The sequence below is a fragment of the Culex quinquefasciatus genome, chromosome 3, assembly GCF_015732765.1.
Source record: "Culex quinquefasciatus strain JHB chromosome 3, VPISU_Cqui_1.0_pri_paternal, whole genome shotgun sequence".
Taxonomy (NCBI): domain Eukaryota; kingdom Metazoa; phylum Arthropoda; class Insecta; order Diptera; family Culicidae; genus Culex; species Culex quinquefasciatus.
Genome location: NC_051863.1, coordinates 1928586 through 1947088, shown reverse-complemented (window position 1 = coordinate 1947088; position 18503 = coordinate 1928586). Strand labels below are relative to the sequence as shown.

At 33.7% G+C, this 18503-nt stretch overlaps 2 protein-coding genes across 11 annotated transcripts in view; one reads left to right on the top strand and one right to left on the bottom strand.

Moving 5' to 3' along the window:
• The window catches only part of LOC6040515 (uncharacterized protein CG43867), a 308521-nt gene that overhangs the window by 100086 nt on the left and 189932 nt on the right, over positions 1-18503 (top strand). For all 10 annotated transcript variants that reach the window (XM_038263956.1, XM_038263957.1, XM_038263965.1 and 7 more), the window contains 2 exons: positions 17502-18216; positions 18281-18373. In XM_038263956.1, the coding sequence (XP_038119884.1) occupies positions 17587-18216; positions 18281-18373 (723 nt within the window). In that variant the 5' untranslated portion in view covers positions 17502-17586. The remainder of the gene's footprint in view (positions 1-17501; positions 18217-18280; positions 18374-18503) is intronic.
• Positions 1760-5397, bottom strand: LOC6040520 (aminopeptidase N). The gene is made up of 2 exons (XM_001849854.2): positions 3329-5397; positions 1760-2520 (listed from the first exon to the last, which is right to left on the bottom strand). Exons 1-2 carry the CDS (start codon positions 5324-5326, stop codon positions 1783-1785), a joined length of 2736 nt encoding a protein of 911 aa, XP_001849906.2. The 5' UTR covers positions 5327-5397; the 3' UTR covers positions 1760-1782.

Genomic DNA, 18503 nt, shown 5'->3' with positions numbered 1-18503 from the left:
ATTGTTTAACATGATTATACAGTGATATGATTTTTTTTATAATATTGAAATTTAAAAAAAACGATAAAACAATAAAACACCCTCTACAGCCCAATTTTTTTTCGAAAATTTTAATTTTTCCCGTGTTTAGTAGGTAATTTTGAGCAACTTTTGTTCTAAGAAAAACTTAACTTCTCTTGTTTTTCTTGTATTTTAATTTGCATTTATCTGGTTTAGTTTATGTTTGTTTTTGTTAGTATTTGGCCAATTCTACCACCTCTTATCACTACATTTTGCCTATCTATTTTTTCATGTTTTTACAGTAACTTTTTCAATTTTTTGCATGTTTTTCACATTTTCTGCTATAAAATGGCACCATTATCAGTTAAATTGTAAAAGAAATGGACTCTAGAAAAATTATTGCATACTTCTTTCTACTTAAAATGTAAGAAATGTTTGTAAAAAAACACAGCCAAAGTTGATCCCTAAAAACTAATATTTTTGAAAACATTGGCAAAGTTACATAAAACAAGTAAAACTTCAAACCCATAAATTTTCTAAAATTTTATGAGTTCTTCTTACCAATACTTTTTAATGATCGAAAATTTGCTGAAAAATAATTTTGTGGCGATTTTTTTTAAATCGAAGCCCATTTAAAGACGGGGTTGGGTTGTAGAGGGTTAACAGGAGAATACAAGCGAAACAATAAGGAAAAACGGTTCAAAAGTCTTGTCTCATTTTTTTTTGTAAAATCTTTTTTCAATGGTAAGTCATTTTTGGAGTCTTAGAAACATGTTCTGTGATGATTCTGATTTTAAAATAAAGTCTTTCCCTTCCTGGTTATTATTGAGGAATTCCAGAACTCTTACAATTTCAAACAACAAAAGGAGAAATAAATCCAATCCTTCAAGGGGAAGATATTATTTTTCAATCTTATTCTTCATAGAAAATGATTGTAGGACCTAAAAAATGACTTTTGATTGATAGGATCTTAAAAAAAAATATCGAAATAAAATTTGTTACTGGTTTTTCCTCATCCATAATCCATGAATAAAAAAAAGATCTATTTAAATAATATTTTCCACCCGTTTTCCCCTTTGTTTACCATGATAGAATTCTTAGTTGTATGCTTTTCAACACAATCATCGTTTAATTCAAATTTTTAGGATGTTTTGGTTGGAGCGGTTATTTGAGGGGTATTTTCCCCCCTTAATTTCATTTCTATCGTACTTCATACAAGCGATTAATTCTGTAAATTTTTCCCAAATAGAATTTTTGAACTCTGGCAAACATCTTTGCAATGATGCAGGTCAACTCTGACCAAATATAATATTGTTGATGCTATTTCAAATTGCATTTTAATTGAACGCAAAAAATATTGTTTGTTCATAATTTTTTAAAATTTTATTTGTTTTTTTTTAACAAAATAACCAAAAATGATTTCCTTTTATGACATACATTGTGATCTCCTCAAATTTTCCAATTGGTAACCCCAGCCCAAATTGAGCTATACCACACGGAGCTGACGGTGGCGGTGGAGGCACGATAAGAGGCATGTGTCATCGTTGTCATTCTATCTGACTGGTGGTGCGGTATCCTGGTACGTGTGTGTTTGTGTGTCATTGTGTTTGTCTGAAACAGGATTATTTTTATTTTTTTGATTCGCTGCAGGAGCTCGAGCAGCATCATCGACGTGTCAAAGTTTCACAACAAACAAATTCGTTAATTGAATTGTGTGTGTGGGAGAAAAATGAGGCGGTTTATGTGGAGGACGTGGGAGTCGATGTCATGCTGAGCTGGAGTTTATTTCTGGAGGGGTGCGTTTAATTTGCTGACATATTTTTGAAGAAAATCTTCCAACACCAAACTGTTGAGTTTTGGTTTTCTTTCGCGTATTTCCAAGTTCAAGCGATCGTTTTCGTTTTCGAATATCTCATTGAACTTTTTAACTAACTGAACTAGTTTGGCGTTTTCATCTTTTGTACTTGATATAAGTTTCATAGCTAACAGTACTTCTTTCGCTAGTGAATAACCTAAACGTTTCATGAATTCGGAATCTTCATCTAAAATTTCGAATAGCTGTTGGAATTTCTCTTCGACAACCCTCAAATAACTGTCATTAAATTCTAAGCTAAAATCTTTCAGGCGTTTCTCATCCTCACTCAAATACTCTTGAATATTGATGATTGCTCTCCGCATTCGATCCACCTGATCCGTACAAACAATAAACACTGCAAGCAGTATTTCCTGCTCCTTAGCATCTCGAGTCGTCCTCAGTCGGTTCAACAGCCAGCTAAACTCCTCTTGGGTAGCGTTTCGCAGCCCAAAACAGTACACGGTGTGCATTTCTTCCGGTCTGACGGTTGCATTAGTTTGAACTGCGCTTGAAAAGGCTCTTCTTGCAGCATCCAAACAACGGTCGATACCGCCGATGCAGGCCAAGTTTGTGATCCATCTGTGCGTCGACACCGTGAACGGGAAGAGTTTCATTTGTGGTTCGAATTTCTCGTAAACTCTTGCGATCAGGTGAGTTTGGAATATCTGGAAGGAATTAGAAGAGAGGTACATTTTGACAGTTTAAGTCAATAATGACAGAATTGAATCTCTCTTCAATTTCGACCGAACATTGATAACTGAATTTTTGCAATTCCGCTGTGAAACTGGCAACATTTCCTGTTTTTCTGGAGAAACGAAACGGCCTACTTTTCCCTACCAAAAATAAATGAATGGAAAATTAATACCTTTCAATAACAGTTCTACTTTTCAGCACTGAAATGGGTTCTGAAAAGTTGAACTTTTAAACACTAGTATCGAAAAGTAAATTTTTTCTATATTTTTTTTGGTTTGAACGGTGAACTAAGCACATGAATGTTTGACATAAAATTCTATTCAAGCAGCGTTTTTCGGAATTGCAAATAATGTCAAGTAGCAACTCGTTGCAAAACTTGATTATTTCAGCACTCGTCGTGCTGAAAAAATCTTCTTTTTGCAACTTGTTGCATAAACTACTATTTTGGGAATAATTATTAAAATTCTCCGAGTGAAATTCGAGTTAAAATCGGTTGGCCGGAAATACAACAAAATTTTATTTATTTAGTTAGCATCAGGAAGTCCTCACTTTTGTCAAGGTATGATAGATTTGGACTAAATTAACAAATTTATTTATTGGCAGGAAATGCACTAAAAATTAATTCTGTAGATTGGAGCGTATTCAGGGAGCCAAAATCTATCATACCTTGACGAAACTGAAGCGTTTACTGGCAACATCTTCAAAACTGTCAAGTTGTGAAATCATAAGTTATTTATATTGATTTTCCTGAAAAGATTCCTTAACTTTACATAAACATACCTTAAAAAGCTTATAATTATCATTTCCTCGGACATGATGTCTCATGAAGTCAACAATCCGTCTTCCCCTGGACCACACCAAAAGATCCGTTTCATTCCGGAGGTATGTAACCAAATCAAACACAATTTTCACGACAAGTCTTCCCTCTCTGTTGTGATCATACGCGTCGTCCAGCAGTTGAGCCCGATTCAAATAGTGAATACACGAAGCATTGTTCTGCAGTGCACGAATGATCAGTCGCCAGTTGTGCAGGTCGTACATGATTTTGTAGGGGCCAAAACGACGTTTGTTGAAAATTATCCACTCGTCATAGGACGCGTTAGTTGTAATCTGGGCCAAATTATCAGTCAGCCATTCGATTGGTCCTGTTTCATAGAAACTTGGAGATGATTCGTAAGCATAATTGTAGGGGATCATTCTATTCTCGAGTCCGGAAGTGGTACAATATTGCTCTCTTTCTTGAAATAGGATTATTTTGTTTCCACCTTCTAATCGATCAACGTATAGCACAGGAGTTCCTTCTTCCAGTATCCACGAGTTGAAAATTTCCTCAACCGAGATGTTGCCAGGAAAGAAGTCACTCCCACCACTAACTTCTTCTATCGCCGAGTACAGATCTTCGGGGGTGGCATTGTCCAAGGCTCGACTTTTCAAGTACATCTGCACAGCTTTCTGCCATTTCTCATCGCCAAGAACGTTACGGAACATGTTCAAAACACTGGCTGCTTTTTGATAAGAATAATCGTTGTACTGTTTTTTAATGTTTTCTCTGTTGTTGCACTCGAATGATATTGCTTTAGTATACTCGTCGTCGATTAGTCCTCGTGGCATCTCGTGAACTAAAAATGTGTCCATCCAGCGTTCATTTGGTCTTATCACATCCAAGATGTAGTTCTGGTACAAGGTAGCGAATCCTTCCTTCAGCCAGAGATGGTTCCACCACTGAGGAGTGACCAAATTGCCAAACCATTGATGGCCACTCTCGTGAGCAATTACTTCTATCGCAGGCAAACGATTACCTCCGTATCCGTAAAGGTTGTAATATGAGGGAGGATCGACGAAGAACTTTTCCAAGTACAAAATCATTCCCCAATTTTCCATCGCCGAAAAGTGTGCTCTCTCGGCGAAGGGAACTGCCAAATGAGTCAATTTTGGTACGTAATCACTATAAGGCAAATCCGTGTACTTTGACAGGGCGTCCAAAATTTCGTTACTCACCTGAAGCGATTCGGTTGCCTTCTCAAGCATACTTTTCCTCACCAAAGCCATTTGATTTCCAACCGTTTGCACAGCCAAATCTGTCGTACAAAACACCAGCAGATATATGGACATCAAAGGTGTTTGCTGAAACACAGTTTCAACATAATCTCCACCGACAACCTCCCTTCCAATCGCCGGCATGTTTGAGTAAGCTTCATGACTCTTGTGATGGACAATCGACAGGTTAAAAGTAGCCTTCAGCGCAGGTTCGTCAAAACAGGGATATGCTCGCCGTGCTCCAATCGGATCGAACTGTGATGCCAAAACAAACCGCTTGCCACCAACTTCATCCTCGTAAGACGATAGAAAAATCCCCTCCGGATACGTCGAATTCACAGTTGCATTAAACTCAATTTCAAGCAAATGCGCTCCAACCTCAATCAGATCATTCGTGCTTATCATCAGCTGCTCATTCTCGAGGATGTTTTGCACATTCAAGCCCTTCAACTCAACGCGTTCGTCATTCCCGCTTAACCGGAATAGATTACACTGCCGTATACTGAGATTCACTGCGTGCAGAATCACTTGATTCGTCGGCTCCCCAATATCCACCAAAATCTTCACCAAACCACGATAGCTGAGATTCCCTTCGTGACCATTGGTCCACAGCTGGATATCGTAATGCTTTGGAGCTGTGCCGTTTGGCAAGCGATAATCCGTCGCACTTTCTTTAGCGATTTCACTATCATCGGCAGTGACTAATAGAGCACAAGCTAGCAGTATTGCTAGAATCGACATGACGGAAACACTGCGATGAGCTAATGTCTTCCGAGCTGATTTTGTTCGATTTATATGACTGAATGCGATAGTGTCAGTTTTTTTCTGGTGAAATGAGCGTGCGTTGTACGGTTAACTGGGTTCTAGGGGATGCACCGTGAAAAATACAGATTTTTATTTATTTTTGTATTTTCAAACTATATGTTTACCTATTAAAAGTCTTATATTATTGTGCAAATATAATTCCATAGCTTGTGCTATTTGAGTTCATGTGTATAGTGTCAGACACTCCTAAAATGCTGTTGTAGCTTTATCTCTGTGTAAACATTTAATTTAGTGTGAATTTTAACGTGGAATTGTAACCATCAATATCTTATAGCCTATTACACTGTACAACTCAATTTGCCACGAGGTGTCTTACTCAACGATGTCTAAATACATTATAAGCATGAAGTTTACTGCTCTTTTTTGTATAAATGTCCCATATGCATTATCAGCAGATTTCCGCCCATAAAGCAACGCGGAGCTTTTACAGGAAAAAAATGTATTTCTTCCAGTGTTGCAACAAAGCATTGCATATTTATAGTGTTTGTTTTCAAAATTACACATCTGCATACTGCATCATTAACTTAAAGTGATACCATGTTTTTAAGACTGTTATGCGAACACGGAACAATAACGTACTTAACACGTAATAACCACATAGGGGAAATATACCCATTTTAATCACTCTAAGCCGTTCAACCAATTCTCATCACTTTGGAGTTTTCCGCTACTAAGTCAACATTTTTAGATACATCAACAATGGAGAGTTGCTTGTTCACTTTTAATTGACCTATTTGTTACTTTGGAACAGTCAAAAACACTTTATGAAAGCTGTAATTCATGATCAAAGTGCTGATAGGCCGATAATAGAAATAGGCTGAGTATATTTCCCCTAGTTAGGGCTAGTGATTTTCACTGCAAAAAATCGAAATCACGCGACATGCCAATTACAAAACATTGATATTTCACGGCATTTTCACGGTACTCTAAAAACGGCTCAAAATAAACGTAACAATGTATTCTGTTTTCAAAATTATAAACAGTGTTTTAAAAGTTAGAAGCAGTTCTAGATACAAAATAAAACCCCCTGACACAAAATATTTAATTGTGTAATGGAGGATTTGATTAATCTTGCGAAATTTTGAAGAATTTTCGTCAGTTAAATTTTAGATTTTTTTTTTTTATTATTTCTTACATTGCAATTTTATTATTTCTTACATTACAATGAACATTGACATAAGGTATGAAAGGGATACACTTAACGTCAACATTTTTTTAAAGGCCCTAATAAAAAATTCAAGAATTTATTATTCAGCTGTTTTAATTTCATTGAGATTTTATAAAATTTATTTGCTTAAATACCTTCGAAACGAAGCCCGTCTTGAACCTCTTATTCAACATAACTAGAATCATTAAAAAAAATCATACCTTAATTTCACAATTGAAAAATTTTAGTATTTTAATAAAATTCAAGAAAAACTTCATTAAAAGCTGTTTTTACATTTATTGATAATTCAAGAAAAAATAAAATACATTGCAAATATGTGTATTATTTTAATATATGTATTATTTAACTAATCAATTTGATCCAAACACATCATTTATATTCAAAATATTAAAATGCAATTTGTTCATATTTGTTTAATATCGTTGATTAATTAAACTATAATTTACAAAAACAAAATCGTTTTCTTTCAGAGAATGCTGATTAATGTTCTTTTTTAATCTGTTTGGAATTTGGTGGAATTAAGAAACTATTTGCATTGTTTTTATTATTCTAATGAAAAATATTTGTAGATCTGATATAAAAACTTTTTTATTTGTAAACTGCTTTTAAATGCTTGTTAGAAATCTTATAAAATGCCTGAATCAAAAAAATAAAGCTTAAATGCACAGAGTAGCGATTTATCAATTTAATATGTGAAATTTCGCGGCATTTAGCGGAGATTCCCAAATTTCACGGCCAGGGTCGAATTTCGTGGATTACGCAGCTTCCGTAAAATCGTGAAAATCACTAACCCTACATAGTGTTGTTTTTTTGTCAATGTTTATTATTCAATTGTAAAGGAAACCATTGGTTACCTTTGGATTCAAAAATGTTTTTTTTTTGCTAAAAAATAAAAATAAAAACCAAAAGGCAAAACATATTAATAAAAAGTTGTAGAATATTCCAAATACTATCAATAATCAAACTTAAACTAGACAAGATAAATTAAAATTACTGAAAAATAAATAAGAAAAACATAAAAGAAGAGCTGTAAAATTTTTCGTAAAGCGAAAGATGTTGAACAAGGGAAAAAAAAGAAACAAAAATGTATTCGTTGGAAGATTAAATTATTTTAAATTTACAAACCTCGTTCAATTAAAGAGAAGTTACTGTACCACAAACGGTTACATTTAAAGTCAGCTTTAAATCATTGAGCACCCAGCCACCAATACGCCAACATCATCCTTAATGATAAGAGCAGCGTGACGATGATGCAACGAATCATCCCTGCCCGGATGACCCATTGTGTGTTCCAGGGGCGCCGACTCTGGGGGGGCACGATACTTTTTGCCCCCCTTAAAATTGGGCAGGGGGGGCAGCCCATACATTGTGCCCCCCCAGAAATTTTGGAAGAAAAATATTCTTTTTTTAAATATTACAAAAAAAAAATACAGAAATAATTGAAAATAATATTTAAAACTGAATTGGAATTGGATAGAATTCTTGTAAGCGAATCTGTAAAACAGTTCAAAAACATTTGTTGTTTTCTAAATCGACAACGTTTCATCTATACTACTGCGCTCTCTTATGCTAACTAGGTAGGAAAACCAGCAAGCTTAGTATACAAGAGCAAACTTACGCAAACTCTTGCCAAAACAATCATCAAGTTTTCAGACGCAACATTCTGCGATTTGCCATTGTAGATCAGGATTTAGCGAAAATGAACTGAAACACTTTTCAAAATGGTCATTTGTTGACAGCTGTACATTTAAAAAAATGCTGATAAATTCGATATTTTTTGAGTAATTTGAGGTAATTTTTTTCTTGATATCATTTTAAAAAATTGCAAATTTTTGGTCGTATCAAATCGTCATAATGCTTTTTTTGATTTTATTAAAAACCGTTTGTGTATCTTTTGGGTTATTCTTAAATTCTTAAATTCTGAAATGCTTAAATTCTTAAATTCTTGAATTCTTAAATTCTTAAATTCTTAAATGCTTAAATTCTTAAATTCTTAAATTCTTAAATTCTCAAATTCTTAAATTCTTAAATTCTTAAATTCTTAAATTCTTAAATTCTTAAATTCTTAAATTCTTAAATTCTTAAATTCTTAAATTCTTAAATTCTTAAATTCTTAAATTCTTAAATTCTTAAATTCTTAAATTCTTAAATTCTTAAATTCTTAAATTCTTAAATTCTTAAATTCTTAAATTCTTAAATTCTTAAATTCTTAAATTCTTAAATTCTTAAATTCTTAAATTCTTAAATTCTTAAATTCTTAAATTCTTAAATTCTTAAATTCTTAAATTCTTAAATTCTTAAATTCTTAAATTCTGAAATTCTTAAATTCTTAAATTCTTAAATTCTTAAATTCCTAAATTCTTAAATTCTTAAATTCTTAAATTCTTAAATTCTTAAATTCTTAAATTCTTAAATTCTTAAATTCTTAAATTCTTAAATTCTTAAATTCTTAAATTCTTAAATTCTTAAATTCTTAAATTCTTAAATTCTTAAATTCTTAAATTCTTAAATTCTTAAATTCTTAAATTCTTAAATTCTTAAATTCTTAAATTCTTAAATTCTTAAATTCTTAAATTCTTAACTTAAATTCTTAAATTCTTAAATTCTTAAATTCTTAAATTCTTAAATTCTTAAATTCTTAAATTCTTAAATTCTTAAATTCTTAAATTCTTAAATTCTTAAATTCTTAAATTCTTAAATTCTTAAATTCTTAAATTCTTAAATTCTGAAATGCTTAAATTCTTAAATTCTTAAATTCTGAAATTCTTAAATTCTTAAATTCTTAAATTCTTAAATTCTTAAATTCTTAAATTCTTAAATTCTTAAATTCTTAAATTCTTAAATTCTTAAATTCTTAAATTCTTAAATTCTTAAATTCTTAAATTCTTAAATTCTTAAATTCTTAAATTCTTAAATTCTTAAATTCTTAAATTCTATAAATTCTTAAATTCTTAAATTCTTAAATTCTATAAATTCATATAATCTTTAATTCTTAACAAATAAATTGATGTTAAATTTTCGATTTTTTAAACAATTTCTGATTTTTTAAATTTTTGAATTTCTACTTTTGATTTTTTTTTAATTTTTAAGCCATGAGTTTTTTTTAACCCTAGAGTTTTTAAAACTTTTTTTTAAATTTTGGAATATTTATTGTGGTAAATCTGTTATTTTTTTCTAAATTGCAGATTTGAAAAAATGTTGTTTTTTTTTAATGTGTAGTTTTTAATTTCTTAAGTTCTAAATTTTTGCTTTTTACTTTTGCTTTTATTTTTAGAATATTTGTGTTGTTGAATTTTAAATACCTGATCATTTTTATTATTGACTGTTACTTCTGGAAAATAAGTGAGAATATACCAATTAGAAGGAATTCGCCTTCCAAACATATAAAAAATTTCCCCAATAAACATTCACAATCACGTTTTAATAAATAATCTTTTAAAAAAAATTGATTTCGGATGAAAAAAACTCGTACAGTCATCCCACATATGAGCAATTCTCTACGAAATCGGTCTTTTTTCTTCAATTTTAATTTTTGTATTTTTTAATCCGGCTGAAACTTTTTTGGTGCCTTCGGTATGCCCAAAGAAGCCATTTTGCATCATTAGTTTGTCCATATAATTTTCCATACAAATTCGGCAGCTGTCCATACAAAAATGATGTATGAAAATTCAAAAATCTGTATCTTTTGAAGGAATATTTTGATCGATTTGGTGTCTTCGGCAAAGTTGTAGGTATGGATACGGGCTACACTGGAAAAAAATAATACACGGTAAAAAAAAATTTGGTGATTTTTTTATTTAACTTTTTATCACTAAAACTTGATTTTCAAAAAAACACTATTTTTAATTTTTTTTATTTTTTGATATGTTTTAGAAGGCATAAAATGCCAACTTTTCAGAAATTTCCAGGTTGTGCAAAAAATCACTGACCGAGTTATGAATTTTTTAATCAATACTGATTTTTTCAAAAAATCGAAATTTTGGTCGTAAAAATTTTTCAACTTCATTTTTCGATGTAAAATCAAATTTGCAATCAAAAAGTACTTTACTAAAATTTTGATAAAGTGCACCGTTTTCAAGTTATAGCCATATTTAAGTGACTTTTTTGAAAATAGTCGCAGTTTTTCATTTTTTTAAATTAGTGCACATGTTTGCCCAGTTTTGAAAAAAATATTTTTGAAAAGCTGAGAAAATTCTCTATATTTTGCTTATTTGGACTTTGTTGATACGACCTTTAGTTGCTGAGATATTGCAATGCAAAGGTTTAAAAACAGGAAAATTGATGTTTTCTAAGTTTCACCCAAACAACCCACCATTTTCTATCGTCAATATCTCAGCAACTAATGGTCCGATTTTCAATGTTAATATATGAAACATTTGTGAAATTTTCCGATCTCTTCGAAAAAAATATTTTTGGAATTTTCAAATCAAGACTAACATTTCACAAAGGCCAAACATTCAATATTACGCCCTTTTGCGACTATTTTCAAAAAAGTCACTTAAATATGGCTATAACTTGAAAACGGTGCACTTTATCAAAATTTTAGTAAAGTACTTTTTGATTGCAAATTTGATTTTACATCGAAAAATGAAATTGAAAAATTTTTACGACCAAAATTTCGATTTTTTGAAAAAATCAGTATTGATTAAAAAATTCATAACTCGGTCAGTGATTTTTTGCACAACCTGGAAATTTCTGAAAAGTTGGCATTTTATGCCTTCTAAAACATATCAAAAAATAAAAAAAATTAAAAATAGTGTTTTTTTGAAAATCAAGTTTTAGTGATAAAAAGTTAAATAAAAAAATCACCAAATTTTTTTTACCGTGTATTATTTTTTTCCAGTGTAGTCCGTATCCATACCTACAACTTTGCCGAAGACACCAAATCGATCAAAAAATTCCTTCAAAAGATACAGATTTTTGAATTTTCATACATCATTTTTGTATGGACAGCTGCCGAATTTGTATGGAAAATTATATGGACAAACTAATGATGCAAAATGGCTTCTTTGGGCATACCGAAGGCACCAAAAAAGTTTCAGTCGGATTAAAAAATACAAAAAAAAATCGAATGACCGAAATCCTAGAGAACTGCTCATATTCGAAACGTTTTCCAGATCGGCCAATGTTCAAAAAATCATAGCAAATCGATAATTGAACTTAATGATTCGCTTTTACCTTCATTTGAAAGATTTTATATGAAGTTTTTGAAGAATTACTTTGACCCTTGAAATCCACAAATTCGGAACACTTTTTTCTTACGAATGTAAACAAACTTTGGTTCTCTCCAGGAGTACATATTTATTACCAAATAATGACCTCACACACAGAAACCAATGAAACTCAAGCTTAGTGATGTTTTATACATGGTTTGATAACTTTTTTTGTGAAAATATCACTTAAATTCGAGTGTTCCACAATTGTGGGAGGCACAATAACATCCCACAATTATGAAACAGGCCATTTGGAGGCAGTGTTTTGCTGCTCTGGACAAAATAGTCTTGGAATGAAGTTTTTTGTTCAAAAAGTACTACTTTTACTAGTGAAATAGCAAGATAATGTCCAAATGAAGGTTCTAAAAATAGTAAGGTCGACAGAAAAGCTACTTTTGGCAAGCTATTGACAAATTATCATAAAAGTGTTCCGAATTTGTGGGTGTTCCGAATATGTGGGATGACTGTATCACATCGTAATATTCAAATTGGTAAAATTCGTGATATACAATAAACTTAAACATCAAATCGCCACTCTCACCTAACGATTTCGGAAAACAACCGTGCCCCCCCAACATTTTGGACTGGTCGGCGCCTCTGGTGTGTTCTTTCCAAGATCCAGGCCCCAATGAGCATGAGAACTATCAAGTTTTATTGAAATAATTAAAACAAATTTAATTAAGTTTGCATTATTCATGTGTGCCAAACGCACTCGTATCGCATCGTCCAGATCTTTGTGCGTTTTATTGAATGCAGACACCATTGTGCGTTTGTGTGTGTTTGTGTGCATTGCAGAAATGTGATATTTATGGACGCAGATTATGGTAATTTGGCCGCCACCATCCCCAAGTCGTCCCGCAAGTCCAGCTCAGAATGATAACGTTAATTCATATGTCAGCGACCCGCGTGTTGTTGTATCGTACAATAATAGCAGCAGCTGGGAATGATGCATTGACCGTCAGCATTTGTGACATTTATTGGTATGTTAGCTTTCGACTCGTGGGACTGACCTCCAGAAGAAATTGACCGCATTGAACGCGTATTTATGCAAATAGTTGCCCGGTGGCGCATCGTGGACATAATTTAATTAGTCTGCAGTGAACGTTACGTTACAGCGTTTTTGGGTTTTCATTCACTTTTCTACGACTGAAGGTGACACTTTTGTTTTCCATCACCAAGATCGTGATCTCGATGCATAATTTGTTATCCCTCGCAGCGCACCGCAAAATTTTAATCCCATTATTTCCACTTGTCAGGACGACGACGACGATAATGGACGCCACCCGTCCACCCCCGCGCCTTAATTATGGACGCCCCCTTCCCGTCAACAATACACCAAAAGAAGGATGAAAAGCTGTCAGCTGCGACCGGGGAATTTTTTTCCCCACCGTGTTTCGCTCTCAGGGCTGCCTGTAACCTAATTATTTATCACTTAACTTGATTTTCATCCATCTCACGCGGGAGCACATTTTTCAAGAGTCTGCCTGCCTGCCGGAAAATTCATCAACTCAAAATCCAGTTCCGCCAGCGAGCGAGCGACGTCAGCTTTATGGAAACCATCAATATGTCATCAACGGTGACGTGACAAGGCGTGTGATGGAGTTCGTGGGGCCTGGTTTGGTCCAGTATTTTATTTTTTTTTTGTTTTTTTTTTTTTGCGTAGAGATGGTCTTACTGGGAATTTAATGGAACTCACGGTTAAATCTATTGTTCTTTTAAACTTTTGTTCTAAATTGAAAACTTATTCAAAAATGCTGAAAAATGTATAAAACAGCAAATTTCTTCTTTTTCATTTTAAGCCTTTTACTGAAAAAAATAGTTAAATGTTATGGTCCATGACGACCAAAATAACTAAAATGACAAAAATGACAAAAATGACAAAAATGACAAAAATGACAAAAATGACAAAAATGACAAAAATGACAAAAATGACAAAAATGACAAAAATGACAAAAATGACAAAAATGACAAATGACAAAAATGACCAAAATGACAAAAATGACAAAAATGACAAAAATGACAAAAATGACAAAAATGACAAAATGACAAAAATGACAAAATGACAAAAATGACAAAAATGACAAAAATGACAAAAATGACAAAATGACAAAAATAACAAAATGACAAAAATGACAAAAATGACAAAAATGACAAAAATGACAAAAATGACAAAAATGACAAAAATGACAAAAATGACAAAAATGACAAAAATGACAAAAATGACAAAAATGACAAAAATGACAAAAATGACAAAAATGACAAAAATGACAAAAACGATTAAAATTACCAACATGATTATTAATTTAATTATTTTCCTATAACACGTCATAATCAAAAAATGTAAATATTCAAAAAAAATTGAAGAAAATTGTAAAAATCTGCATAATTTAAAAAAAATCTCAAAAATCTATTAAGAAATTGTTTCTCTAAAAAATAATTCTGAAAACGGTATTTGAGCTCAGACTTTTTTTTATGAAACTATAATTTCAAAATTTTCAATATTTGTAAAAAAATCTTATTTTATTAATATAAACTCGTTTTAGAAAAGTCTAAATTTTGGACAGTGTCCTTGTATATTTTTGCAATCATCGGTGCACAAAGGCGTGGAGGATGTCAGAAAATTTCAAAAAAGTGTTCATGTGGTGTTCGAGCACTTGTTTTTCAAATTGAATTTTACATTTGAGAAAAAAGTCAAAAATGTTCGACATTATTTTCAATATTTTCCAAAGATGATGTCTATTTATTTCATAAGCCTGCCCCACCGTGAGGACACTCAATTCTGGGCAAAGTGCCAAATAAACGGGACATTGGCAAATAATGAATGATGGAGTGGTGGTCCAACTGCCAAAGCCAAGCGCGGACGGAAAGCTCTACCCTTGCCATGTGCTTCGAGGGGACACTCACTCACACCAATACACTCAGGTGTGAAATCGATTGAAGGATGCTACAATTTATTACACTTCCACGCCTCACCAAACAACTGAGGACGGGGTGCAGCCGAAAAACGGTTCGTGCAGAAATCCTCTCCAATCGGCTTTGGTGCGTTGAATTACAACAGTCGAACAATTTAACCCTACAATGTATTGAAGGTGTGTGAGTGTGTGTGTGTGACATTGAATAAATCGGCTTTCCAAATAGAAATTTATATCCTGCACCCTCATACATAACAAAGTATCCTTCTCCAAACCCACCAACCTACCGCCAAGAAGCGATTATTCCGCTGTTCACGCACGGATTAGTATCACACTTACAACGGCACGCAAGGACCTTTGTCACAGACAAATGTCTCAAATATTTATCATAAATCCCATATTTCCTCCCTCTCCTCGTCCAGCAGCACCCCCAAGAGTGCCACCCAATTCCGATTCGCAAAACGGCTCTCCACGCTGCCACTAAATTATATATTTATCGTCTTGGAATTCAAATAAAGCTATTCCGAAAAAGTGCGGTTTACGCGAGGACGACAAGGCTCGTTTCGCGCCATTCACGTGCCATTACAGACGTGACGTGGACCATCCAGAACTCCACCTACTCCAACCAATATCTAGGATCTGCTCTCACTTCAGAAGGCGAGTGCGTGTCGTCGTCCTCGTACGGAGAGGCGAATGCCATTTCATACATAATTTACAAACATACGCGCGACATGGAGGGACTTCTTCTTCTTCCGCGACAGCCACCGACGTCGCAGAGTGGCATTGACATCGGATTGTGATCCGCGGAGGATGTGCGCCATGTGGTACTACTATAGAGTTTCCGGCGTTGTTGTCGTCCTGCTGGTTGTAGATGTTGCACCACTATTACATGCGGATGAATTGACGGATAACATCCTGAAAATTGATATTTATTCAATCATGCAATGCATTCCGCAGATGATTAAGGATGTTGACGTGTTATAAGGAACGTGGAGATCAAATTTCTTTGTTGCTTTGTATTGAGTTCTCCATTGTTATATCTCCGATCGATTTTGAATACTTTATAGCTCATTTACAGAAAATGGTTTAGCTATTAATTTTATTATGAATTTTGCATAATTCTCTTGGGTCAAACACTGTCAAGTGATTTTTCATGTTTCAAATGAACATGCCGGAATAACAGAAGGATTTTCTGTTCAAAGTACTTTATGTATGTTCCTAAGAATATGTTTTAATGTTTGTTCTTCAGTCTTATTTCTCAACAAACCACTATTGTGAAAATTTTCAGAGGATTTAACTTTTGTTTAATTCTGCTTAAACCTATTTTTTTATTTCTTTAATTACTGATCAATATATTTTTCCTGAGGAAAACTAGAATTGATACCTATACATTATTTTTGGAAATTCTTCAGTCCTTTAAGGCTCTGGAAGGCATCATACCCAATCGGCCTTATGGCGGCCATGTTTGTTTTAGAAAAACATTCAAATCTTGATTCAGAATGTTTCAATCGAAAAACGGTTTTCTTTGTGTTGTTTGTAGAAGTATTTTACATATAGTGATTATTTTTTCATTTCAATTTACTTTTTCTGGATTCAGAACCATCATTGACAGTCATTGCCCCAAAGTGAAGGACACCATCCACCACCTTAAAATCTTGAGGTGATAATTATCTAGGGTCTAGATAATTGATTGTTGTTCATTTATTCATGCAGTCTAATCTTCTTGGAAGTTTTTTTTTAACGGCACAAGCAAGTTCAATTTATTTTATTAATCTTGCTTTTTTTCAAAATATTTTCAAGAATTATAATTGAAAACATGGTTTACATAATAAATCTCTTTTTTTACATCAATACTCTTCTTAAAATAAAGAACTTTTTTTTGTAATCAGATTTAAATGATATTGCAATTTCATAAAATTTATTTCAATTAAGAAATATAAATTTTTTAAATGAATATTTTGTCGATTCATAGTCCCATTGTGAAAACGTTCTCTAGAATATTGAACAATGAAAAACATTTGGAATCTATTACAAAACTATGAAGATAAGATAAAACCTCTGCAATTAAATTTTGTTTTATCATTTTTTCGTGTTTAGAACTGAAATAGTCTAGTTTAATAATTACATTCATTTTATAAATTGCTTTTTTTTTACTTTTTTATCGTATTTTGTCTTTTTTGTAATTCTTCAATCTACAATAATATTCGTTTGACTTTTTCCATATAACCTATAAGTCCTTTTCTCAATAAATCAAAAAATCACGAGGAAATCACAAAAAAGTTGACTACGTAATTATTTGAAATGAAATGAGCTTTGCAAAAAAATGTTCCTTTAAAAGTAGTTTTTATTAAAATTAATGAACTTCTCGATGATAAATATTTTTGTCAGTCTAATTTGCATTTTTTTACCTTCCAAATATCTTTTTTTTTTTACTAAGTTTATAAATGGTCTGGAACTGAAAAAAACATTAAAATGTACTTTATTTTTATTTTAATTCTGCATTTTTAAATAAGAAAAATTCTTTAGTTTTCTTTAAAAAGGTCCTATAAGCTATTATGTTTCATATGTTTAGAGGACCTAATCGGAAAAAGTCTAGAATTGTCAATTCAAGGTCTTTCAAGACCTTTTTCAAAATTAAGAAAATTTTGAAAAAAAAAATATTTAAAAAAATAGTCGCAAAAAAAATATGAAATTGTAAAGATCTACTCTTTTTCAAAATTAACAAAAAAAATATCATAAATGATTTGCCATTTCATATCATATCTAACCAATGCAATTTCCATCTCCTTCCTTTCCAGAAATGTTTCCCCCATAGAACCACGCTGCGCTCCGTGTGCTACCTCCGTGGAGCCCGCGCTGGAGAGGAGTGCTTCGCCCCGAGCAATGTCCGATGAAACTCCTCCCCGCCGTCTGTCCCAAATCTTCGACCCGCTGACGAGCCTCAGTGACCTCGAGCAGATCCAGCAGCAAATCCAGCAACACCAGCAACATCTGCTCCAGCATCAACAGCAGCAGCAACAGCAACAGAACCACCACAAGTATGGCGTCGTCCACGGCGGTGGCCCATCGAACTCGTCCTCAACGTCGACGCTGCTCCAGCATCACATGTCGTCCGGGGCTTACAGTTACAACACGGCTTCCTCGTCAACATCGCTATCATCGGCATCGAATCAAAGTGCCAAGATGAGCTCGAGCAGCTCGACCAGCAGCTACGTCGGGGGTCCCCCGCCTGGGTTGAACCGGATTGTTATGGGTTCCCGGTCAACGCCCAACAGCCCCCGACTGATGGCTCGTCGTGGCGGAGGGGGAGGTCCGGGACCTAGTTCCGGTGGAGGAGGGAGCAGCAGCCGGCCACCGATGATTCCTCCAAGGGTGGCACCGCCGAATGCCAGCATGATCGCCAATCCGTCGCTGGCGGCCCTCGATTCGGACGCACCGTGGCCGGCGTTCTCCAGCCTTACCGATAATCTGGACGTGCACCAGGTCAACAACTACAGCCAGGGACTTCCTGAGGTAAGCTGTTAATGAGTGGTGTTGCGCGCGAAAGCCGATAACTTGAACACGGTTCTTGTTGCAGATTAATTGGCAGGAACGGTGCCTGGAACTGCAGCTCGAGCTGCATCGGTCGCGGAATCAGGCCGGGCGTGTTCGCGATATGCTGCGAGAAAAGGTAGGATCAGCTTTTATTTTATGCTGGGGAAGGAGGGTTGGAATCCCCGAGGGGGCTTTAATTTCGCTCGTTAATTTCCGGTTACAAGTTGAGAGTGGTCCTTTTGAATAATGGGCGGACCGTCCACAGA

Excerpts from the sequence above, each read along its gene's own strand:
- LOC6040520 (XM_001849854.2), bottom strand. The coding sequence starts at position 5,326 with ATGTCGATTCTAGCAATACTGCTAGCTTGTGCTCTATTAGTCACTGCC. Across the intron at positions 2,521-3,328 it reads ATAATTATAAGCTTTTTAAG|ATATTCCAAACTCACCTGAT; the intron begins GTATGTTTATGT and ends AATTCCTTCCAG.